The sequence below is a fragment of the Athene cunicularia genome, assembly GCF_003259725.1.
Source record: "Athene cunicularia isolate RWA chromosome 1 unlocalized genomic scaffold, athCun1 chr1_part2, whole genome shotgun sequence".
Taxonomy (NCBI): Eukaryota; Metazoa; Chordata; class Aves; order Strigiformes; family Strigidae; genus Athene; species Athene cunicularia.
The window spans coordinates 67,233,720-67,259,902 of NW_020799092.1; the positions used below are offsets into that span (position 1 = coordinate 67,233,720).

At 34.9% G+C, this 26,183-nt stretch overlaps 1 protein-coding gene across 2 annotated transcripts in view; it reads left to right on the plus strand.

The window, feature by feature from the left end:
- The window catches only part of LRRK2 (leucine rich repeat kinase 2), an 83,441-nt gene that overhangs the window by 15,181 nt on the left and 42,077 nt on the right, over nucleotides 1-26,183 (plus strand). For both annotated transcript variants that reach the window (XR_003399826.1, XM_026862362.1), the window contains exons 7-29: nucleotides 760-884; nucleotides 1,438-1,517; nucleotides 2,282-2,388; nucleotides 4,019-4,148; nucleotides 5,267-5,391; nucleotides 7,030-7,163; nucleotides 8,293-8,437; nucleotides 8,740-8,879; nucleotides 10,227-10,355; nucleotides 10,441-10,611; nucleotides 12,273-12,528; nucleotides 12,755-12,943; nucleotides 13,697-13,818; nucleotides 14,586-14,655; nucleotides 15,104-15,324; nucleotides 15,823-16,073; nucleotides 17,355-17,503; nucleotides 19,313-19,406; nucleotides 21,380-21,566; nucleotides 21,987-22,168; nucleotides 22,696-22,925; nucleotides 23,920-24,047; nucleotides 25,643-25,861. Coding sequence is in view for 1 of the 2 variants with exons in the window: in XM_026862362.1 (XP_026718163.1) it covers nucleotides 760-884; nucleotides 1,438-1,517; nucleotides 2,282-2,388; nucleotides 4,019-4,148; nucleotides 5,267-5,391; nucleotides 7,030-7,163; nucleotides 8,293-8,437; nucleotides 8,740-8,879; nucleotides 10,227-10,355; nucleotides 10,441-10,611; nucleotides 12,273-12,528; nucleotides 12,755-12,943; nucleotides 13,697-13,818; nucleotides 14,586-14,655; nucleotides 15,104-15,324; nucleotides 15,823-16,073; nucleotides 17,355-17,503; nucleotides 19,313-19,406; nucleotides 21,380-21,566; nucleotides 21,987-22,168; nucleotides 22,696-22,925; nucleotides 23,920-24,047; nucleotides 25,643-25,861 (3,584 nt within the window). In the remaining variant the exon portion in view is untranslated. The remainder of the gene's footprint in view (nucleotides 1-759; nucleotides 885-1,437; nucleotides 1,518-2,281; nucleotides 2,389-4,018; nucleotides 4,149-5,266; nucleotides 5,392-7,029; nucleotides 7,164-8,292; nucleotides 8,438-8,739; nucleotides 8,880-10,226; nucleotides 10,356-10,440; nucleotides 10,612-12,272; nucleotides 12,529-12,754; nucleotides 12,944-13,696; nucleotides 13,819-14,585; nucleotides 14,656-15,103; nucleotides 15,325-15,822; nucleotides 16,074-17,354; nucleotides 17,504-19,312; nucleotides 19,407-21,379; nucleotides 21,567-21,986; nucleotides 22,169-22,695; nucleotides 22,926-23,919; nucleotides 24,048-25,642; nucleotides 25,862-26,183) is intronic.

Sequence of the window (26,183 nt, forward strand, 5' to 3'; positions counted from 1 at the left end):
ATGCTTGTGCTTGAGTTCTGAACTCGATTAAAAGATTGAAACTTTTCCTTGTGTACACTCCAGGTATTATTTTGAAACAGGTGTTGGTTAGCTATTGGCAAAAAGCTAAGAATCTGATCCTCTTTGTCTTTGAGTAGTTGTTCCATACAAAAGTCAGTAGAAACTCTGTTTCAGAGTCCCCAAAGTAGTAAAGATTAAAAATTAGTACACATTCCAGTAAGCCTCAGATACAATAGTCAGTGTTGATACTTTTTTTTTTTCCTTAAATGCTGAAAAATCACCAGTATAGAATTACTTATTTTAAATTCTTTTGCACTTTTTGGAACCAGATGTTCCTCCCTTAGCAGCTGCAATTTGCATTTTGTTTTTTAATGGCATGGCTTCAGAGTGTAGATGGCTCTGTGATAAGTGGTTACGTGCAAATGAATCACAGTTATGTTTTATGTCTGTAGTATTCTGTATGTAATAAGGAACAAAAAATATGTGCAGGTCTTCTCAGAGGCTGAGCATTGACTGATCTGTAACTATGTGCTTAATTTACTACACTATAATTAAGTTTTTTAGTCCCTTCAAACTTTAAAGACATTTTTCAAATACATCATAAAATTTAAGTCAGAAGACTTCTTCCTTCCCAGAAAAGGCTAATTCTCCCACTGATTTTCACACGTAAGCAGTATGAGCACATCCATGACTACAGGAAGGCTAAGACTTAACGTGTTTTATTTTTATAATAAGAATTTATTGTAAATATATTTCAAGCTGAGACAATATTCTTGAACCGAGACTTAGAGGAAAGAAAAGAAGAGGAGGAGGAAGAAAAACTATGCTGGTTGGAAGCATGTTACAGAGCATTGGAACTGCACCGAAAAAACACAGATGTGCTGGTGAGAATTTCTAGATGGTGTGGGTATGGAAAGAGTGCATTATGCATTAAGTAAAATATTTAGCAACATCATTTTTACCCATATACCCTTAGGCAAACAAGACCTTAAAGACTGAACTGGATTTACAATAAATCTTACTTTTCTTGCCTTTCTTATCTTTGTTGACCTCAACTGGTTTCAGTTACTCCTTTGGATCAAATGTAGGTAGTTAAGATGAGACTTGTTACCTAAAACTTTGGCCATCCAAAGATTTATTGTTTATGTAGCTCCTCTGTATACAGCAGCAAAACAGGCCCATCAACGAAAGAATTAATCACAGCCTAAAATAGGTATCAAAATGCAAATCAAGTAATGAGAATGTGGCATATGTTTGTAACTCAGGCATATCCCAGCTATTAAGAATGTGACTCCACATCTTGTATTTCTACATAAAGCATCTTTTCCTTTGTCATGGGCTGAAAAACAGTTGAACTATTTAATTTTTTTCATATATTTTTGATATTCTAAAGGCATATTTTCTTAATCCTTTTATCTCCTTTTGATTTATATTTAGGGGGCTGCATGCTGGGCTTTGAAAAATCTGTTTCTGTATCAACACAAACTTCATGAGAAGATTGGAGATGGAGATAATCAGTCAGTGTTAATATCTTGAACTGTATTTTTGGGAATGAAAATATGAAAGCCTACTATTAGGTCATTTGGGGGGTCTCATGTTTCAATTTTATTTTTTTTCTTGTTTTCTAATATATGATGAAATGCATGGTGATCAACAATACTTGGGAAAGTTTCTTGAAGTGAGAGCTAACCTTGACTCAGGAAAAATTGCTAGTGTTCTAATAAAGGGTCAGAACACAGTCTAAAAGAGCTAATTTTTATGGTTCACAAGGAATTTCTTCCTCTCTTGCAACAAGGCTGGGGAGGATTAAAGAACCTAAAGGCAGAGAAAATAGAGAAGATTAAGATACCTAGTACATAAGGATTATGGAAATGCAGTGCTCATTTTCCCACAAATCAGATGAAAGGGCATAGTAGAGGGGGTACTGGCCCATCAGGGAGAATCTAGGCATGGCTAAGACAGACTTTTATTTTACTTAAACTGCTTCTCAGAGTTGCTTAAAATTGTAATTGTTCAAATTTTAGTAAGCCTGTTTTGTACCCCTTTCTGGACCTCAAGTCACTTGGAAAGCATGGCTCCAGTTCATTGAGAATTAGAGTTGACTAATATGCATGGTTTGCAAAGGGCTTTTGGTCAGCTGTCCTGGAAATATTAGAAGTCAAGTACAATTATCTGAAAATTTTATTAGGTTGCTAGTATTTTTTTAGGAAACTGAACTACAGTTATGAAATAACTGCTGTAATCTGGTCAATGTGCAGTGATTTGTTTCTCTTTGTAAAAGGTTCCCAATAGACAGAGCAGTGATGCTCTCCATGCTCATGCACTCCTCTTCAAAAGAAGTGTTTCAGGCAGCTGCTAGTACCTTGGCAATTCTGTCACAACAAAGTGGTAAGGGAATTTAATTCTCTTCTGTTTCTAATTCAGCAGAAAGTTATTTCTGTAATATTAAAGAATATTTAGTGTGCTGTTGTATGAATACAATATTCCCTGTGATTAGAATTGTACACAGTTGTGTTTAGTAGGAAGTTTATTCCTTGCTTTGAAATAGCTACTGTTGGCTAGTATCAAAGAGGGTATGCAGAAGTGAAGAGCTCTTACATGTTGCAATTGCTATTTTTCAGAGCAGGAGATGTGAAAAGTGTGTGTTCTCTTTGTATGCTTGTTTAAATATTTATCACATGTTTGAATTTCATCAAGAGCAGCATTTGTTGAAAATCATGTGAGCAAGGATTACAGTCTGACAAATACCATTTTCTTGCTTAACACAGGGGATTTGAGCAGTCCTATTGACTTCAGTGAATCAAATCATGTGTAGAAAGTTAAGCTTGTGTGTAACAGTTTTCAAGATTGCTTTAGTCCTGATTGTGTCCCTAACATGGTTTCCTAACTTTTTTCAATTTACAGACCCCCTCAAAATTTTTCAGTGGAGGTGTGGACCCCTGGGTAGAGTATTTAAGCCTACTGACAGTTGGCCTGCTTTTATTAGATACCCTTCCCAGAACCCTTTGAAATGGTTATGGACCTCAAGTTATTTGTAGACTGCACATTGAAAACCACTGGCTAGATAGGAAGAAAAAGACTAGCAGTTAATTACCATTCTCTAGGTGAGAAAGCATTGTTTTATCACTAGGTTACTGAGCCATCCAAGTACAGCCAACCTAACCATGAAAAGGCTTTATAGTTATTTATGAGATAAATATGTATCTACATCAAGAAATAGATCTCATAAATGTATACATATAATACCATATATTATACCAGGTACTTTCATAACATGTTACTGACAAGTGAGCCTCTGATTTCCTTTGGAAATCTAAAGCAAATTTGTTTTCTTCATATTTTCCCCCTAACTGAATGTGCTTACACCAGAAATTACAGACATGAAGCTTAGTAAAACCTTCCAGCACAATGCACTATTGCTTGAATTAACCATTTGAAATGAATGTACTGAACTGGGACTGACAAGAATTGGTGGCAGTTACCATGATAATGTAGAATATTTTTATAATGTTCTGAGCTGCATTGGTTGCAGTTATAGGTACAAGCAAGACATGCTTGGATATTTTATTAATTAATTGAGTAAATAGATTGAATAATTTAATTTCTGAAGTCTTATTTTGGAAGTTACAAGGTTTTTTGAAACTTTTAAGTTCTGGTTTCCTACATGATCACAGAGTGCAATTAAGAGGAATAATTGTTTAAGAATAAACATTTTTTTACATTAAAAGTAAAGCTGTACATTCTTATTACCTTAAGTTAACTTTATGTAAGTAAAAATAGCAGATGTATTTAAACTTATTAGGCATTCAGGAATTATAATGCTTTTGATTAAGCTGTGCAAACAGAAGTCAGCTTAATCTCAAATCCTTTCCCATTCTAATTTATACTTCTCTAACATATGTATTTGGCAAGGAAAAAAAATGAAAAAAGGGGGAAAAAAGTTAGCAGTTCTGCTGTTTGAGAACTATACATAAAGAAAAAGATTTACTTACAGGATGCTTGCTGTTTTGTGTTGTAGTAAATATTAGGAAGACACTTTTGGCTAAAGGCATACATATGAATGTTTTGGACATATTGAGGAAACATCCACATTCTTCTGAAGTGGCTGAAAGTGCCTGCAGAATTCTGAATCATGTTTTCGAAGGAAGGTAATGTAATTAGAAATACGAGGCCACTTTCAAAGTGAAGATTTGTGAGATTCAGTGCTGTAAGTGTTTACATTTAAATTATTGACTGTTTCACTGGTGATAAAATTGACAACAGGCTGACAGCCCTGTTCAGGACATTGAATTTTGTAAGCCCTGTAGTCAAATGCCCAGGTGGATATGTGTAGGGAGCTGCATGTTCTTCCCTTTGTGGTTCTTGAGCAGTGAGGTTTGAATAGACTATTGCTAGGTTAGCCACACTGGATTCCGTTGAGATCTAAGAAATTTCCCAAATATTAACGCTGATTATTAAAATAACATTGTGTTAATATTACTTTTGTGTTGGCTTTTGCAAATGCTCTAGAACGTGACTGGGAAATCAAACCTGTGACTCATAAATACTGGTATACAGGGTGGGAACATGATTCTAAGTGTCTTGCCAAGTTTTTCCAGTCTTCCCTGAAACCTTTATATATGCTAAACTATCTATGAATAAATGACAGACTTAAGATATAGTCACAGAATTTCTTATGAATAATTTCATTTTATAAAGAAGAAAACCTCAAATCTTCCATAAACACATTTACAGGAATAAAAACTATTATAAAATAACCTTAAAAATGAGTTAGTGGCCTTTGGCTACTGCTATTTCTAGGAATGCTAATGATGTAGAGATTTTTTTTTTCTTCAAGATTAGAACCTAACATTGATATTTTTCTGTTCATTCTACAAGCGTCTGACAATACATCAGCGCTTTATGACAGTTGCAGAGCACTGTTAAGGAAGATGTGTCTTTTTGCATGTCTGGACTGGAATCAAAGTCACCACTTAACCTGAACGAAATACTATACTCTCTGTGTATCACTGTTCTGGACTGGATTGAAAATTACCTCCCTGTAATCTAGAATGGAATTAATTACATAGACTGAATTCATGGAATGGCATGAAAATAATATATTTGCTATGATGATGATAAGCACAATAGTTTAATTTGTATTTCGTAGCTCAAACCAGTTTTACAGTGTTCTGAAGGGTTATCACACAGCCTTAATTAAGGAAGCAAATACATATAAAATTTAGAAATGCATTCTTTTTATTTATTTTATAAACAAAATTTTCAGTTTCCCTCATCTGGATATAATGACAGTAGCTGTATCGGAAGTTGTAAAAGCCATGAGGATGCATGAAAGATCACTCTCTGTACAACTGGAAGCTCTTCGAGTCCTTTTACACTTTATGATGTCCGGTAAGTCATCCAAAAATACAATCGATGTGGCATCATACACCAAATCAGAGAACAGAATTAGATAGCTGGGTTTAGTCTTTCTTTTATAATGAGACAGCCTTTAATGGGACTTCAGAAAATTTACTGCAGTTCGGTACATAGCAGAGAGCAGCTGCAACTCTTTAAAAACATACAGGATGGAGGAAAACTTTTGAGGTATTGAAGGTAACAGACCAAAATTACCATTGCTGATTTCCCTTTGATCTCATCAGTGAAGGGTCAGCTCCATTACTGCTAAGGAAGTCAGGGAATGAATGGGTGGGGAGCTATTGCTGTGATTGTATATTTTTGTCATAGATACTCTTTAAGTAAGAGCAAACGGTGATGATATCAACATTGTTGTACCACAAAATGCAATTACTTTAATAGTATCTATTGGAAGGAACATAAAGATTTGACCTCTGACACTGAAAACTAAAGACAGTGATTTAAAGATATGAAATACTCTTTTCTATATTATTTTCTGCAGAGAAGAAGAAGCCAAACTGACTAGCTTAGAAATTCCTTTCCAAAAACCCCCTATTTAAAGGCAGTCTACAGTGGGAAAAATATGTTACTTCTATACCTTTAATAGGATTTGGGGAAAGTTTTAACACATCAGTTTACTGCTACATATCCTGTTTTTATTTCCTCTGATATTAAGTGTGAGAGTACAGACATTAGGTACTGGGTTTTTTCAGAACAACTTTTTGCAAGTATCTCTCAGCAGTTGAACATTTTCAAAACCAGTAACTCTGAAACTAGTAATTTGGCTAATATGCAGGTTTTCAGTTTCCTTCTATTCTTTGAATTATAATCCTAATACTTTCCTCTTTTTCAATAAACAGCAGGATTAAGACTTGAGATATGTATTCTAACATGTAGGCAAGGTGCACTTTTTTGCCAGTATCCTGGAAGTGAGGCCCTTCTAAAGTGCAATCAAGACAAAGAGAGCGGCAACTGGATGTTGGAACTTGCAGGTTAATTAAAGAGTAAAAAGTAATTCATGGGGAAAATAACAAATATGAATGCTGAAGTGACTTTTAAAGGATTTTTGTGTACTTTCTGTAGTGCCACTTGACTGTAGGTGCCAATAGCTATAAGAAAGGTAAATCTGAAAGACCTTTCTCTGTTCTTTTATTTGTACTCACCTTGCACTTAACGTCCTCTGTGGGTAAAATTTGGCCTATGATGTGCTGCCAAGTGAAAAAGGGCAACTAGTTTATGATTTCTCTATAGTGTCTCCTTTCCAGAAGGAAGAAGCATTCTGAATTAAGTATTGGGAACACCAAGAAACACCATAGCTCGAAAAAATAATATATTGCAATGAACCGTAGGCAAAATTCTTTGGCGTGAATTTGCATTTTCACAGCAAGCAGTGAGCAAACATATGGTGAAATTGCCATTTCAAACACAATGTACTCACACTACAATGTAAATCTGGAGGGACTCCAGTCTCTGTAACTGCAGCGTTCTGAGAATGTTTTAAGATCTGAAATATGCCCCTTGAGTCACCTGTTTATTCAATTTGATCGTTATATTGCATTAATAATATTGGGTTAATACTGGGGAGAATATTAAATCTGTTCTTCTGAGGAAGGTTGGTTTCTGTTGTTGCAGATACAAAGAATGAACACCAGAATGGTTCTTCCAGAGATGTGGGAGATGCTGCTTTTGCACTTACAGTAAAAGTCATTAAAAGCCAGTGTCTGTTGGAGGGAACTCATTCGTTGGTGCTTAATGCTTTGAACAGGGTATAGTTAAAGCTTTATTCTGATTAATTTTGTCACTGTTTTGTACTTGCAACGGTGAATCATTTGTAAGTTTTAGTTACACATTTATTTATCTAAACAAGGCTAACTTTTTTTCAAGCATAGTTTATTTGTGATTTTTAATGGACTAGTTTATACATGAAAAATGTCCTCATACCTACACCTCAACCACACATAGAACCAAATGGTTCTTTACTGTGGCTTTCATGGATATATACTCCTTTACTTTCAACAGAACGGTGTTTCTCAGTTGTCTCCATTCCTTTCACTGTTCAATTCTACAATTTTTTATAATACTTCAGAATGTATTACAGTCTCCAGTCCTTTGTGACCATTCTGATTGATTTTTCTGACCCAGATGGTTTGTGTTTTGGGATACTACAGTATCAACCAGAAGGGCTAGAAATTAATATATTTTAAAGAAAAACTAGAGAACGAATAAGGAGGAAGATGGTCATGACTCCACTGAAATAATTTTGCAGATTTCCAAGTCACTGTGACAGCTATGCACACTGAAAAATCTAGGCCTCATCTAGGTTTTATCCATCTAGAAGTGGGGGAGAATTGGGAAAAATAATCACAAATAACTTTTTGAATTGCTGTATAGCTAAACCTAAAATTTTTAATATCTTGATGTGGTGTAGTAGTAGGAATATTGCTTCATATCTTTTTGGGTTTATATTTTTTTCAATTGCCACCTTGTTTATCACTTGTGCTGGTTCTGAAATAACCACATTTTTGTCCTTTTTAAGCCCAAAGGAAGTAAATTTTCTCACTCTTCTTGTCCTAGCAAAATCATGTGAACTTGTGAATGGTTGTACTGAAACTATGAGGAAAAACAAAATCCCATTCGCTTATTAGAAAACTAGCTAAGGAATATTTTCAGAATCAAAGATGAAAATTTGGGAAGGTTGTAAGCAGCTGAAACTGATGGTTGAAAAAGAAACCTTTTTGAAATTGCAATTATTATTGTCACGTCAACTGTAATTTCACATACTTCAAGACCAACAATCACTTGTTCTTAGAGAACAACTTTAAGAACACGCAACTCTTCTGTTGCCACTGTAAGCAGAACAAACTTGATGTGATTTTATATTCATTTCTCCGTTAGTTTATTGGAAATCCTAGCATTCAGAAGTGTGGATTAAAACTACTTGCTTCTGTAGCTGAGTGCACTGGTGCACTAGAAATTTTGACCCAGCACGGAGCTACTGACACTGTGCTTCACACGCTACAGATGTATCCAGATGAACAAGGTATGGAAGGTATTTTTTCAGTAGAATGTGAGTGATGTAGTAGGAGGGGCTGATTACCCATAGAAGCTGTAACCTCTCTATTACACTCTAGTACTGGATGTGATTTAAATTACATGTCAAGAAAAGGCTGCAGTACTGATAGTCCTCAGATTCATCCACTTGGTAGTCATGCCTGGCTCTGTAATAGCTTACACAAATAACTTTCTGGAATATTAGTAATATAACACTACTTACATCATGGGTTTATTCCACTCTGAATGTCTGAATAATCAACATTATTAATCTTTCTTTTTTTTTTCTAGACATACAGTGTTTGGGTTTGAGTCTTCTGTGCTCTTTGATTACAAGAAGGAGTTTGTGTATTGCAACAATGCATGTCCTGTCAACCGTTCTGGTTTCTACTCTGCGACGATTTAAAGAGGTCACTGAAATCCAGATGCATGTATGTGTTATTTCTATATACAAAGATGAAATGCAAAACCCTAGAAAATTATTTTAATGTAGTTATATCTGAAGTATAATTTCTTCTTTTAATTACTCCATTTTTATTTTATTGCAATTACTATATTAGTATAAACCTTTATAATTAAACCAATATGTTTGCCGTAAAGATAATCTTCTTTGATGCATATTCAATCCAGAATATGAAAGCGTAGGTTTAGGTGTTTATCTGAGACTTCTGAAATCTGCAAATTAAAACAAATTTCTCAGTCATGGTCCATCATTCAGTCAATATATAAGCATCTAATAGAGTAACTGTCATTATAGTATTAATTACCCTTCTTTGAAGTGTAATAAAAAATAACTTAGTTCCCAGCCCTGTCACCAGCAATAAGCTTAGTGTAGGAATTTAAGAAGGATATTACTGGAATACTGTGTCAGACTTTGGTTCTACTTCTGAATGTGGAAGGAGGGTTCTTACTCTGTCTGCAAAACACATGTTCAGTCCTCCTGGTGTGAAAGTTCTGTTTCCTCTGCTTCAGAAGCTTTTCCTGTTTGTTGCCAGTTTCATTTTTCTAGTGGAATGGAGCCTGCCTGTGAGATCAGCTTCCTGTGAGTTTCTGTATTTCTGTTTCAGATCAATATGAAAACATTGCAAGTACAGCCTCCCTTCTTACTGCTGTTTTTCCTTCAACCCTTCCAAGTTTAGCTTAGCAACCAGCGTAGAGAGAAATCAAAATAATGTGTTGGAATAAAGAAGTTACTTAAAAATGATTTAGTCTCAATTGTGTTTGAACAAAGAGTCTGTAATTTACCCAGTTCATGCTTCTAGGTGAACTTTACTTGCAGAATCATGGGATAATGTTGTATTTCTTTTTAGTTTTCAGATAAAACTGTTAAGATTTTCCTTTAGCCTTTGTATTTTATTCAAATACAAGGATTACAGAGCAATACACTGGGACGAGGGGTACATCTTCATCCCATATCCTTTGAAGGAGATTGTTTCCTCTGTACATTTTCAGGAAATCACGAGTACATTTGTCATTGCCAGGCAGGATGTTGTCAGATATTATGGTGCATAATTTGGCTTTTCAAGGTGTCAGTCAATATCTATTTAAGTGGGTCAGCTAAACAATCATGAAACTGCATTTATGTAAACACAGAGATGCCAGCTGTTTCTGCTTTCTCTCATAATCTTCTCCAATTTGTGAATTATTGCATGTTTAAAAGCAAGACAAAAAAAATAAAAGCACATATCTTTTGGTTGAAATTTTATTTTGTTACACAACCCGTTTTAAAATGATGCTTTTTAACACTACTTATTTCAATCTTCTCATTGTGTTCTCAGGGATTTCATGCAATCTTGTCAATTCTTGATTTGTCACCTTGCTTTGCAAAGCTGCTGGTACATGAATCATTTGACACGGTGATTTTCTACCAGATGTCTATGTGTTTCACTGACCAGCGAGATCGACAGGTATCTTCTCTCTTTTGAAAGCTCCACAGCTAAAAATTTTGCTGGGTTTTTTGTCCTAACTTTGATTGTTTGTCTTCCAATTCAGTTTCAAAGCCTGTGTTGTAAATGTTTTGCTAAAATAGCTGAAAATGATGAATTAAAAAATACGATGCTGGAAAAAGCATGTATTGAGTACAATAGTATTATGGCTGAATGTTTACTTCTACTGGGAGCTGATATTAATAAGAAGACAAAGACAAACTCTTTGATCTATCAGGTAATATATGGTTTTATTGTTTCAAAATTCATGCTTTTGAGTTCCTTTCTCTTTTCATGTAAACATGTATTTGGAAGAACACAGCAGCAATACTCAGTGCAAACTAATTGTGAACTGAGTGGTGTTAACCATTGCTACTCACGGTAACTCCAGGCTCAGTCTGATGTTTATTGAAACACTCTTCACTTTGTTGAAGCTCTTAGAGTCACTGTCAGCTAGAATGTGCCTACACTGCCAGTTCAGTTCTGATGGAAGTTCACTTTAAAGTCCATGCTTTCTGATTGTTTACCCTATTCACATGCAAACCTGAGTTCAATCAAGTACTGACCTAACCTTAGCTTTGGAGTATTTTAGAGGAAGAAGACTTAAGCTCAGGCTTTGCAAATTCTTGGTCATTTTTTCTGAACTAATCAGGTATACATGGCATCAAGTCCTTTAGAGCACAGTCCATGAACTGATACTCCAAATTAAGCTCTTTCCAAGCATTGTGAGGCCAAAGTACAGATGGACTAGCAGGCAGCACTGTTCATAGATAGGTTTCAGTATGCTTAGTCTCTGTGTTCTACACCTGCAAAGAAGACTTTGCCCAAAATGCCTGCCCTGGAATGGATTTCTTTTACCTTGTATTGTACTTAAAGATGAATATAGTCATCAGTGTTTGTGCCTATTTAACTGTTCTGGTTAGAGTTCTGACTTTTTATCAACACAGCTAACATCATGGAATGCCTGCAGTCACACTGGCTGCGAAGAGCTTTATCCAGACAGTGGCCACATGCAGAGCGTCAGCTATTTGAAATACGTTGGTGTCTTAAGGCCATAGGCAACCATCCCATCTGGATTCAGCCATGCCAGTGGAGAGACTGTTCTCACCTGCTTATAAGTGCTCATTGCTAAATGTGACTGCCTTTAAGTTTTTTTTGAGAAACAGTGTACATGAACACTTATTAATTTTGCTTCATTTTCAAAGTTTTAAATGGTCTGAGAGAACCCACCAGTACTGCCTGAAGTGAATTAGAAAGTGTTCACTTCTGTTGGCAGAGCTGGCTGGGTGATAAAGCACAGCTGGGTCTGGAACCAACCATACATCCATGGAGCCTGAGGTAGGCAAGTCAGTGTTAGCAAACCAGTGGAAATAGTGAAGTATCTGGAAGTATTTCTAAAAAATACTTGTAATATTCACAATCAACACTGTTCTGTATAGCAGAGCAGTCTGAGAGATTGGAAGGAGTAAAGTGGACTGAAGCCAGTAGACCTGAGCTCCCTAGTGCTAGGCAAGTCTTGATGAGTCTCACCATTGTTGCCTGTTCATCTGATATCCAGATGACGTGGCAAGATAACTCAAAAGTGTCTTTTTTACACTGTACAGATAAATAAATGGACTTGCTGTAGACTGCATGCAGAAACCAAGCTACATAAATTACCGTTCATTTTTGCCTGGAAATTGTGTGCACTTGTGGTAGAAATTACAATTACAGAACTCAGGCATTTCTTATATTTTGGGCAAAGATATGCCCTGAGGGGTAAGGAAGTGTGTAATTGAAAAAGAGACATGATCCTAAAAATACAATGAATCTGAATTTGAGACAAGTCTCTTAATGCAGTCTGAACTGCTGTTTGAGTGCCTTGCATAAATTTTTTTTTTAACTCCTTTTCTCTGTTAGGTTTGTGAGAAAGGAAATAATCCTAAATTGGTGGAACTGCTATTAGCCAGTGGTGCTCGAGAGCAGGATGTTCGGAGTGCTTTAACCATCAGTATAAAGAGGGGAGATAGCCAAATCATCAGCTTGCTCTTAAAGAAGCTTAGTCTTGATGTTGCCAACAGCAGTATATGTCTTGGAGGATTTGGTATTGGGAGACTAGAACCTTCCTGGCTCATTCCTTTGTTTCCAGATAAACCTACTCCATTAAGAAAACAAAGTGAGTATATACAGAATTTGCGATACAAAAATGTGTTAATACCTCGATACTACTATGTAAGTGTTTTAGATCAAGACCTTAAGTTGAGGATCACTTCTTAACATTCCACTGGCTATAGAAAGACTGCCAAACCTTGAAAATAAATCAAGTTATTTCTGTTATTTTTTTAAAAGCTATTTGAATTTCTTAGAGAATATACTATCTTTTTGGTTTCTTATACATACAGGTGCAGGTTCTGCACTGGCAAGAATGGTGCTTAAATTCCAGATGAAGAGTATTTCAGAGGATGGATCAAGAACCTCCTCTGATCTAAATTTCTCTGAAGATGGAATGGAAAAAAACTATGATTGGAATTTCATTTCTGACCCATTAGTGGACAGTGTTTTTCCTTTGAGTGATGATATTGATAGTGAAGGTAATTTTTTTTTTTTCTTTTTATAACCCAGGTATAGTGTACCAGAGCTAGACCATAGCCATAAATAAGTTGTTTATTTGTATTTGAGATAAAACACTTCCCATGAAAAAAATATTTTTATGTAAAATTTTGTTTGTGGTAACGTTGGAAAATAGTTTATGATGAGTGTGTACTTTATCTACAAAATTAGGATCACATAGAAAAGTTGAGTCATATGTAAATTATGGTTTAAAAAAATACAGGCCTTGCTAGCAGGAGTGATTTTAGGAGTTTTAAAAGTACCTTTGAGAAGAGGAACACTAAATGGGTTCAGATAACCCTAAATCACCAAAGCCAGAGAGGCATTTGATGTTTCATTCTCAATAAATGTGAAAGTACAAATTTAGCTATTATAATACAACTTTTTTCTATTTAAAAAAAGTTATTTACACTGCAGTGACACAGAGATGTGTTACAAAACGTGTAATAATCCAAACCTGCTAGAAATTTTAAATGATAAAATATCATTATAACAAGCTGCAGGTCATATTTGGAGCATGTCAGGTTACTATGGCCCATGTACTCTAAAATGTGTTGACAACATTTTTGGCCTATTGCACACACAATTAACCAGTGAGATCCTACCAATATTGATGTTTTTGAAATGTATCTCTCCCTTGTATGTCAGCATCTATAGTACAGTTGAATTCTGAGCCTCATCTTTAAATAAGTTTTCTTACTTATCTGTCCTCCTGTGTTACTGTTTTGTACTAGGAAGTGATGGTTCACTTTTTACAAAAAAGAAGGCCAATTCCATTGCAGTTGCTGACTTACATTGTAGGGAAATGGCATTTCAAAGAGGTTCTCCTACTTTGCCACGACATTCCTACTCTGTGGTAAGTCAGATCCTTATTCATTCCAGGCTTATAAATCCATCTGTGTTGCCTACTGCAAAGTTGTTAATAATCAAGTGGTAGGAAAGGTCATGTAACCATATGGGTTCTTGTCTCACTGTTGCCATTTAATATATCCTTCTATTGCTGTGCAATTACTGTGCCCCAGACCACTGTACGGATGAGAGTATTTCAGCAAAAATTTATGATTAGTAAAAAGTATATGTTCTTGCACATCGCTCAAATTTCCAGTCTGATGTTCAAATGCAGATACAGAAACTGTGGCCCTATTCATGAAGACTTAACCACTCCTTAGTGAAGCTAATCTTCACAGTGCCACTGTGATCAATGAAGAGACACTAATTCCATAAGAAGATCTAAGAGGACAGATGGGTGGAATCAAAGTCAGGTTCCCTTGAAAAGAGCTTGTCTCTTTCCATTGACTGTAAAGGGAAACTAGAGAGACTGGCATCCCTAGAGAAAGTTTTTTCTGTAATATCCTGCTCCGTCCTATCACCCTACCCTAGTGAAAGTCATTTTAGATTGACAAAAAATGCACTAATTCCACTGCACTTTAAATCTACTGTTTTTTCATATTGTGAGGATCAGTAAGTTTTATAAAGATGTGACCCATTATTATTTTTAGTTGAAATTTAACTTTTTGTGTTCCCCTTGAAAGTTCTGATGAAAAGAAACTTAGTGAATTCAGATCATTTCAGATATCTGCATATGTCCGCAAATGTTTTTTGTTCTCTTCTGGGATTTTCTAGGGACCTGGCTCAGATTATGAACCATTAATGAAACAAAGAAGAAAACTCTTGCCTTCAGATGAATCCCCCAGTAAGTAAACTATACCATTTAACATATATAACAGATTTTTCAAAAGCATAGCATGCAGAGATTTTAGTCAGATTATATATTTGTTTACAAAGAGGAGGTTACATTTTGGAAATACTACAGTGGCTTACAAGTAATGCATTTATAGGGATTTTTTTTTCCCCCAGGTTTCAGAAATAATTCATGAAGAAGTAAACAGGCAATGAAATTTCATGAGTGCCCTTATTAGCTTTCAGAAGCTACTTCTGTTGTGCAGTGCATAAGCATCCATCTCTTCCTTACCATCTTAGAAATTTCTGTCTCTTAATAGAAGTCTTCATGGATTTGGATCTTAACCAATATCCAAACATTCACTGTCTTCTGCATCTTCAGACCTCAAGTTGATTGATCTTAATTTTAATTATGTGACAAATGAAATCATGCTATTTTTCCCATGTTTTTGTTTTAATAGAAGGCATCTCAAAATTTTCACCACATATAAGACCATCAGACAGTCTTTCTTCACTGATGTCAGAGAAAGAATATATTAAATCATTAGATCTTTCATCAAATGAGCTGGAGAACATTGATGCCATCAGCCAGAATAGCTGCTTAACTAGTCATCTGGAACATCTTGAGAAACTGGAGCTCCACCAAAATACTCTTACAAACATTCCAGAACAACTGTGTGAAGTAATTCTGCATAATTTTATGTAATAAAAATTAGTTACAGTAAATTGTTTGTCTCTAACAGCATACCCATAACAATACTACTCATGAATATGGGTGTATATTTTTGCATGCTTCATACATTCACTCAGTTTTCATTCAGTGGATTTATGTTCAGATAGAAATAAAAGTATTTCATGGAACTGTTTTAAGTCATTTACTGCAGACTGCTATTTGATGTGTTATATTGAGTAACATAATAAGTGGAACCGAGAGCTGCAGGCAATTCATATCTGTTAAATTTTATGAAACTGAGCTAATTAATTTTGAATAATGCTTTATAGTTTATTCTGTAATAGAAATATTATGGGTTACATTGGTATGATTGCTATTTTCTGCTATTTTTCCTAGTGAGAGAAATATAAGTAAATTAATAAATTGTATAAAATACAACCCAGTTTAAAACCTATTAATTCATATTGTCATTTAACTTTTTAAAAACAAATTGTCCATTTCTTTCAGAACTTGAAATGCTTGACTTACTTGGATTTGCACAGTAACAGATTTACTTCTTTTCCGACTTACTTATTGAAAATGAATTGTATTGCAAATCTTGATATCTCTCGAAATGACATTGGACCTTCCTTTGTTTTGGATCCATACCTCAGATGTCCATCTCTAAAGCAACTTAACCTTTCATACAATCAGCTGGTGTGCATTCCTGAATTTCTTACAAACGTTGCTGAAAATCTGGAACAGCTGTTGCTAGAAGGGTGAGTAGCATTAGTAAATGGACTGTTGCATAGCAACATAACAGAAAATAATATATTTATCATCCAGAATGATGACTATTATAGCATGGAAGGGATTGTTTAGTCAGCAGTGAAACACTGACATTATCTTCCAAATGTGTAAATTGCTACAATTTTCAGGGTTGTATTATAAATTATATGAGAATACCTGTGGGCCTTGGTAGAATCTAATAGCATTGCAGTTTCAGTAACGTGCTGAAAATGTTGTAGTTCAGTGTTTTTCTACTGCCATACTATTAATCCACGGGACTCTCTGTGTTGTCTAACATATTCAAACAGGTTTTCTGTATACAGAATACAGTTTCCACTGTATTTCATATTCACCCAAGGTTTTTTGGAAATACGATTTGTAGAATTGCATTTGTTGGTGTGGTTATGTTTTAAATGACAGAAGCAGCGAAAATATGTAATTGTTGGTTTACCAGCACTTTTTATCATATATGTGAGTGAGATAATTCATACATATACAGAATTCTTAAACATGCTATTATTGATAGCTCTGTAAACTGCAGATACTGTCTTATTCATCTATTTTAAATAAGATGGTGATATTTTTCACACAGAAAGTCACACAGAATAAAGATAGCAACATACATAACTAAAGCAAGCAGTACTAAATGTGTGATTCACATTTGCAAAATCAATATTTTAAATTCAAAATCCTGTTGAATTTCTTCATTGGATTTATTTTGGACTTTATTAGAACCCATGTATAATAGTGCTTCATGGTTCTTTTATCTCTGTATTTTCAGGATCTTTGTCTCTTTCTCTTTACGGTGTTCTTCCCAGAATACATTGTTTGTAACATTATATACTTGCCCTGAATTGTATCCCCTATATGGAATTCCATTCTTTTTTTTTATTTTTTTAGATTGATAGTCATTCCATAATTATAAACCTGCAAACACATATCTTTGCTAAACAGGACTGCTCACAAATGCAGCAGTCCTCTTCCTGTAGGATTGAGCTGCAGTACATAATCAGGGAATGACACCTTGTAGTACATTCTGATGTTTGATGTCCAAATTAATAAAGAAGTCTTAATATCAGTCATGTTATTCCATGTTGTCACATGTACCAGTATTTTTGCTGACTGGTCAGTCTTTATATAAATAAAAGTCTTATTTTTGGTTTACCAGTGTAAATATATCATTGTCAGATCAATACTCTTTACTTTCATTTTTTTAGCTAATAGCTTCTGAATAAAACATCGGATTTATTTTTTTCTTCTTGTTATTGTAGAAACAAAATTTCATGCTTATGTTCACCCATATGCTTGAAAGAACTGAAAATTTTAAACGTTAGTAAGAACAGTATTTCATCCCTTGCTGAGAATGTCTTCATGGGCTGTACAAAACTGGAGCAGTTCAATGCCAGGATGAACGCTCTTGGTAAGTGTCTGTAAAAATAGGATCCATCTTCTAGAAACCATTCTAAGTCACAAAATTCCTCAGCCACCAGCATTTTGAGTTTTGGGAGAACAGAAAAGAAGAATATCACATATGCTTGTCCTTGTTTATACGGTTCCCTAAGCATCAACTTTTGATCACTGTTGGAAGCAGTTACTTCCAGTGGGGCTTGATGGACATTTGATCTGACTCAGCATAACTCATCTGATTTTTCACATTTGTAGTAGATGCTATAAAAATGGTTTAGTGTACTTGAGATTGTACATACAGTTGAGGAAGATTCAAGGCAGAGGAAATTATTCAAAGTCACCTTGCAAATCTAGTACTAATACAGGTTTAATACAGCACTGAAATACATATCATACAAGCATTCTGGCTTGCATCAAAAATAGTGTGGCCAGCAGAACTGGGGTAGTGGTCATCCCCCTGTACTTGGCACTGGGGACGCCACCCTAGAATACTATGTTCAGTTCTGGGTCCCTCACTGCAGGAAAGACACTGAGGTGCTGGAGCGTGTCCCAGGAAGGGCAACAGAACTGGTGAAGGCTCTGGGGCACAAATCTTATGAGGAGCAGCTGAGGGAACTGGGGTTGTTTAGTCTGGAGAAAAGGAAGCTCAGGGGAGACCTTATCTCTCTCTCCAACTACCTGAAAGGAGGTTGTAGGGAGATGGATGTCAATCTCTTCTCCCAAGTAACAAGTGATAGGATGAGAGAAAATGCCCTCAAGTTGTGCCAGGGGAGGTTTAGATTGGATACTGGAAAAAATTTCTTCACCAAAAGGGATATCAAGCATTTGGAACACATTGCCCAGGGAAGTGGTTGAGTTGTCATCCCTGGAGGTATTTAAAAGATGTGTAGATGTGGTGCTTAGGGACATGGTTTAGTGGTGGACTTGGCAGTGTTAGGTTAATGGTGGGACTCAGTGATCTTAAAGGTCTTTTCCAGCCTACATGATTCTAAGTATTACCATACTATCCATATCCAGCGTTGTCTTCTCAACACAGGTGTCATTTGAGATGCCCTGAAGTATCTCTCACTTGACTTACAGTTTCTGGTCCAGAAAAAGCAGGTCTTCCATAGCTCCTATGTCATATCTCCAAGCTATGTGCAAATAGCTCAGAAACCACAGAGTAGATCACCTTCACTAGAACCCAGTGTTTAAACAATTTAATGAATTCTAGAGTGTGTTTCAGTGGCTTAGCATATTTTATGCAAGGGTAGCAAAATTAATTTAGCTATGAAAAATACAAGTTATATAAATGAGATTTTAATGATACAGCAAGACTTCCTAAGGTACTGTCAGAATTTATTTCTGTCGTCAAGACATAAAGTCTTCCATTTTGGAATTGTTGCCACAGTATTTCAAAAGGTAGCTTTTATACCTGCATTACACACAGCTGAACCATTAGAGTCATTTTTATATGCATAAGACCCACCACTTACTGAGTGAATTACAGGAATGTTAATGTATACTGGCAATACAGTAAAGCATAAGTAAGATTATTTCAGCATTTAATGCCAATATGAAATCAAGTATAATAGTACGTAATGTGATAAAAGCTAATACATTAACTTTGTTCTAAACTTCTTTCATTTTGAGAGTTTAGATTTAAATAATCTTTAAAAAAATTATTCAGATTCTGCCTTTGGTAGCTTATACCAAAGACGTATGTATAGAAGATGTCAGGCTGACATCTTTTAGTCTGTTTTTGATTTTAGAAAATTCCAGCCTCAAAAATAGTTTAAACAGTTCTGAAAAATAATGGGATTAACCTCTTTTTCTGCTCTAGAAATAATACCTGACTTGTCATCCAGCATAACAAACTTAAAATTATCCCAAAATCGTTTTATTAATGTTCCAGAAGCTGTTCTTCTTCTACCACAGTAAGTCATTATTTTATTTATTATTTTTATTTATTTAAAATTTTATGTATTTAATTTATTATTTAGTAGTTTATTGATTTGTTTATAATATTGTTTTATTTAATTATTAATGTCACATTCTTGATGAAAATCTGATGGCAAGACCTTTGTTCAGCAGAAAATTCTGCATGTTTTACTGATTTTCAGGAAATCTTCTCTTAACAGGTTAAATTCTCTCTAACAGGTTAAATCCTCTCTAACAGGTTAAATCCAAAACTTACTAGCTTTTAACTGAAGACAAATTAGTCACAATTTCTTCATTATTTTGAGAAATTCTGTTCCTTGGATTCAAATCAATTGTTACTGAAAATTAATTGCTTGACTGCTGAAGCTGACAATTCTTGTTGAGAAGACCAGAATGAATTTATTATTTTCTTGAAACCAACAGTAAAAATAAAAAGATACTGGCAATTTTTCCTTTTGAAGAAGTTCTGCAGACTTTTGCACAAGGCTACTGAGATTAGTTTTTCGTTTCCCAAACATCACAAGATATTTATTTGCAAAGAACGACACTTCCTCTAGATAAAATTGTGATAAAGATGCATGTGACATTTATTTTGCTATACCTTCAAAGCATTACTCATGTGAAACTCACAATTCTGCTTCTTTTTTTACAGAAGTTACTGACTTTTAACAGGTCACTAGAATCAGGTTGTGGAAGGAGTGCTTGAGAGGGATGATCAGATCAGATATGATAGAAGTGTGTAGATGTGAGTGCTGATGGCACCATGGGGAGGGCAGATTAAGAGATTTGTGAATTTAGATTAATCACATTTACATAGAGCACATCATTATTAACATGATATTATACTGGTTCAGCATTCTAACGATTATATTCACAGCAGCAGATTTAACGGATGTGTTGAAAAAAAGGTGCAGCTTTCAGGTTCTACATCTCCCAGCCCAAATTAATAAGGAGTTGCGTGGAACTTTTGCATGCTTCATTAACATAAACAGCATATTTGTCCAACAGATGAGTTACAGAAATTAAATGTTCTTAAATACATGTATAGTCAATATAATTTATGCACGTACATGTATTTACAAACATATATTCATAGAAACATCTGATAAAAGAGTGAGGTATCCATGCCATCTGATGTTAGTCTCCTAAATTAGGAACAAGAAAGAGAGCAGTTCAGATCACCTAGTGAGGCTCCATAGTTTATAAGTGGAATCTTGGATTCTAGAAAGTTGATAATACCAGGAAGTTCCCTTTTTTTTTTTTTAATTTGAAATTTATAAAAAAGCACATGAAAATATATATTATGTTAGATTGCAATTAACTTTTAAATACATTTATTCTAGTAAGTTAGACATTGCATATAAGAGTGTACTCCATGGTCCTGCACTCATGTGTAACTGGAATTCTGACCTAAACTCTGTTCTCTGTTAACTGGGTATAAATGTATATTAACAATACTGTTTGTGGTTGAATCACTGAACATTTGCACTACAGGAGTGTGAACGATGTTTATCTGTTTCTTCTACTAATCTGAACACAGTCATGCATGTCTGCATATTGTAGAAAGGAGGAGGAAGTGGACTATTATCACAACATACACACTTATTTAAAGTTACATTTTCATTTACTATCTGAAACAATACACACAGTAGTGTGGCGGATTATTTTCATGACCAGGCAATTTCATTTACAGAAAATACCTTAATGGAATGTCATACTGAATCAATCATATGTATTTTCTTATCATTTTTTCTGAGGTAATAAAGACCTACTTATAATATCATCTTAATTACTTTTGCTCATTGTAGTAATTCTCTATCTTCTTCTATCTACATTCCTGTCAGAATACTGTTCATTCTGGTATCTAATTTTTTTGTTCATGTATTAAAAATTATTGCAGTTCCAGTTAATCCCAGTTGTATTGTTTTTATTTGCTAATTTCTCTCTTTTTTAATTTCCATGGTTTTAGTTTGCGATCAATAGATTTAAGCCAAAACAAGATCATAAGCCTTCCTGGACCAATGCACTGGAAATCATTAAACTTAAGGGAGCTGCTGTTTAATCATAATCAAATAGATGTCTTGGACTTGAGTGAAAAGGCATGTGCATGGTCTAGACTAGAAAAGCTACACCTGTCCCACAACAAGTTAAAAGAGGTAAAGTGTAAGATTCCACCTACAGAAAATCAAATCACTTTTCAATTGAATGCAGTTTTTCAATGTTCATTTGATTTTCATGTCATCTCTCATATCATTGCAAATCCTATTAGTAAAATGGTATGTAAATGCAAATAGTACTTCTTGTGAATGAAAATCACCATATACTATTAAGCTTTTCTGTCTGGAATGTGTCATATAATCAGATTGTATAATGAATTAATTATGAGGCCCTTTGGCTACGAGTGTGGGATATTAGGCCTGTTTATTAAAAAAGTTAAACTGCAGCAGTAAAAATAATACAATATAATTTACGCACGTACATGTATGTGCAAACATATATTGTGTAAATATTTAATGTATTCATGCTCATACTTTATTTTAAACATTTAATTGCTCATTAAATGTTATTTATTTTAGATTCCTCCTCAGATTGGCTTCCTAGAGAACTTGACTTCTCTGGATGTAAGTCATAATCCTGATTTGAGATTCTTTCCAGACGAAATGGGAAGACTGTCCAAAATCTGGGATCTTCCTTTGGAAGGACTCCATCTTAATTTAGACTTCAAACATGTGGGATGCAAAGCCAGAGACATTATCAGGTTTGTTGCCCTATTGTTCTTGAATATTCTTGGTTTGCTTTCTTGAGGCAGTAAGCATTAAGGAAACAATATATCCTTTTGAAAAGGCATGCTGGTTTGTCATATGAAGTCCAGCATGCTACTGTATAGAAGATATCATATCACATCATAACACACAGACATAAAAAAGATTATAGTGATGTAGACTATAATATTACTTCTCAAATTTGGTCTTTCTATAAACCATGCAATAAATGGTGCTTATGAGTTATTTCTAATACATTTCTTGTGTTCCCAAGTGCATTGCACAAACACATTTTTGGGTAATTACCAAAAAAAAAAAAAAAAAAGACACATTCTGAATTAAGCTTTAATTTACAAACCAGAAATTAGAATAGACTGTTAAAATTCCACTAATTGATATTAAACAGATATTGAAAATTTGAAGAAAATGATGTGATTTTAGTTTTTTCCTTGGTCTTGAGTGAGTTCTGCTGGTTTTTTTCTTTATTATACTTCTCTGAGTATTGCAAACTTTTTAATGCCAGATTTCTTCAGCAACGACTGAAGAAGGCTGTACCTTATAACAGAATGAAGCTCATGATTGTTGGAAACACTGGCAGTGGGAAAACTGCCCTGCTACAACAACTAATGAAATGCAAACGAACAGAATTGGGCTCTCCAAAAGCTACTGTAGGCATTGATGTAAAAGACTGGATCATTCAAGGGAAAGGCAAAACGAAGAAAGAGCTTATATTAAATGTGTGGGATTTTGGAGGTATTTCAAGAGTTTATTGTCCTTTACTGTTGTCTTTTCTAACACATTAATGCATTACTTATTCTTGGAGTCAGCCTGTGATATTTTGAATTGTGAACATCAGGATCATGCAAACTTACACCAAAAGTCAAGTCGCCACTTATAAATTAATTAATTCTGTAAAATGGCAGCTAATCCTTCAAATTTAGTATAAAGCCTCAGGAATTGCTTATCACCGGATGTGGTCTGACTGCTGATTTCAACTATAGCACTCTAGAACTGGCATTTCAGAATAGTAAGAAACTGCGTGTAATCACTAGAATAATTATCTTCCGCTCAGCTCTGCTTCTCCCTTTTATAGGCTGGATCTGTCTGGGTTCCACAGTACCACTGTTTGGTAAGGTCACAGAAAACAAAGTGTTTAGGAGGAGTCTTTTTTTGGAAAATTTCTAAGTTGGGGGGACACCAGAAGCACTTGTGAAATTCAGGGGTAACTTAGGCTATGGAAAAATTATTTTTAAACACTGGTCTGTGATCTTTTAAGTACAGTCTATATCACAATGGATAAGCAGAGAAGAGCAGCATTCAAGCTCAATGTCCAGCTTCAACTGTGATTTTAAGTGCTTAATCACGTGAACTTAGGAGTCTTAGTTTGAAGTTCCTGAAAGGATAGGAGAAAGGGAGGGAAGAGGGAAGGAAGGAGTGAGGGAGAAATTCAATACTGGAGTTTTAAAAGAATCATGACCTTCCAAGTTCTTGCAGCAACCATGTTTATCCAGTTGTTAAATCTTACACTTTTTGATTTAAAACTAGCTTACATATTTCAACACTACACTTCAGGCAATGAGCTAGCACAGAGTACCTACCTAAAATTCATAGTTATTACAGGTTTCCTGTCAATTTAAATCATTTTCTGTAAGCATTATGATATGAGAAAAAGTGTTTTGCTGCCTTTTGGTGATCTGAAGGTGTTCAGTGAGGGAAGTACTAAACAGTGGACATTTTTTATCATTAGGACAAGAAGAGTTCTACAGTACCCACCCTCATTTTATGACCCAAAGAGCTTTATATCTTGCTGTTTATGATCTCAGCAAAGGTCAAGCAGAGGTGGATGCTATGAAGCCATGGCTTTTTAACATCAAGGTAAGCCATAGATATGTACAGAAAGGAATTGCCCTTTCCAGGGAGCTGTTGGTGAACAGCAAATTAACCACAGATATTTTTAGGTAGGGGAAGAGAAAGAAGATAAATTGTAAGAGCTGAAATATATCATATATTGGATATGAAAACATTTGTGGACGTACAAAGACATGATGAGCACCATTTTGTACTTAAAATGGTACAGAGTGATGTGCAAAATAATGGTTTGTATGTTCTGGCAATATTTTGAATTGACTGATGAAAATAAGAAAGGGATAGTATTAAAGGGCTGATGAGTTAAACCTACTTTTTCTTATACAACCTTGTAAATTCTGGGGAAATCAGAATTAGACTAATTTAAAACTAGCTGCAGGTTTGAAATCATGCTGTTAAGTGTATGCTTAGCGTCCTATTGTTAATAGGAATGATTCCAGGACTGTAGTAGGGAAATTGGTCTGAGAATCTGCCTATGTATTTTTCTTTTGCTCCAAGTAGTTTATTTTCATTTGATGGAATCACTCCATTGTGACCCTTACTTGCCTTATCCTTTTGCATGATGATTAGCCATGGCTTGGCAATGCAATTACATAAATGCGGGAGAGCTGAGCATGCACACGACCAATGTGATCAAGCAATGCCCCTTTATTACAACTAAGAAAGCCCTTTTATAATGTTCTCCCGCACATGTGAGTAACATGCAGTACAAGTCCTCAAGATTGGACAGTTAACTTAGCCTGTGCTTTAAACCTTATGATTGGATAAAAAGTGCCACATCAGCCTTGCCAGGCTTCCTGCCTTGTGGAACTTCGTCTTCCATCCCAAACCCTTCCGGGGGTTGTTTGTCTCATCGAGTTTCTCCCCCCTCAGTCAGGGTCACATCCTTACCGCATTCTTGCTCAGGCTGAGGCTCTTATCAGTCTTGTTCTCATGCAGGATTGCTCGCATGTCTGTTCTCTCGCAGAAAGCCCTCTAGAATCCCAGCACATAAAGATTTTGTATACTGATCCTGTTTGTTAAACTTGTCTTTTTCACACTTTTCACCTTGAGCAGTGATACAGAACAGTTACACTCAGTTTAGTGTTGATGAAGACCATTTTTGATGTTCTGCTTTGCTATGCACTACTTGCTGGTTTAATTTCTGCACTGTTCCAATTACAACTAGTAGAGTACCCTTTGATTTTCCATTTTGTTGGGTGTTTTTAGTGAAAAATACAGTTGTCCCTTTATTTATGAAATCCATATCTATGCTGCTTTCTTTCAGAAAAAGCTGATTTTCTAATATTTCTATTTGGAAGTAAGACTGCTCTCTGTATGTTATAAAATATGTTTTGTATTTATAGGCTGATGCTTTTTTACTGTCCTATCTAGTCAAGGCTATTATATGGGATTGCAGTTTAAAGTTATTCTGAATAAAGACTTGAAATAGTATTTCAGATTTCAAACTTATTTAAAAAGAGGTCTATTTAAAGAAGAAGAAACGGTTGCTTTTTTCATTGTATTGATTGTTTTGTCTAAATTGTTCACATTTTATGTGGATATAAAACAATAACCTCAACATTCAGTATTGAGTTAATTGTCTGTATGGATCTTACTAACAGGCTCGAGCATCAACATCCCCCGTCATTCTTGTTGGCACTCATTTAGATGTTTCTGATGAAATGCAACGTAAGGCTTGCATGAGTAAAATTACTAGAGAACTGCTGAATAAGCGAGGCTTCCCAGCAATCCAAGATTATCACTTTGTGAATGCTACGGAAGAATCTGATTCCATTATCAGGCTTCGGAAAATCATAATAAAGGAGAGTCTTCACTTCAAGGTAAGCTACAAACTGTACTACTGTTAACATCCTAGGTTTAGTTAGGTAAATATATTTCTAAACATTAATTAAACACGTAATTAAATACATTTTTATTGTGATAGCAATCTTGCCTTCTATCAAATGTTACACACAGCAAAATAATGAAGGAAGATCACTAGGTTTGTTTTCATTTCATTTTCTACCAAAAAAATCAACTTAGTAAAAATCTCATCTAAGTTATGTTTTCAAGCACTAGGTCTATAAATAGAATAGTTAATTAAAAATAGGCCATCTTTTTCTTAAGAAGAAATCTGATCAAAAACTACTTTTTGTTGGATGG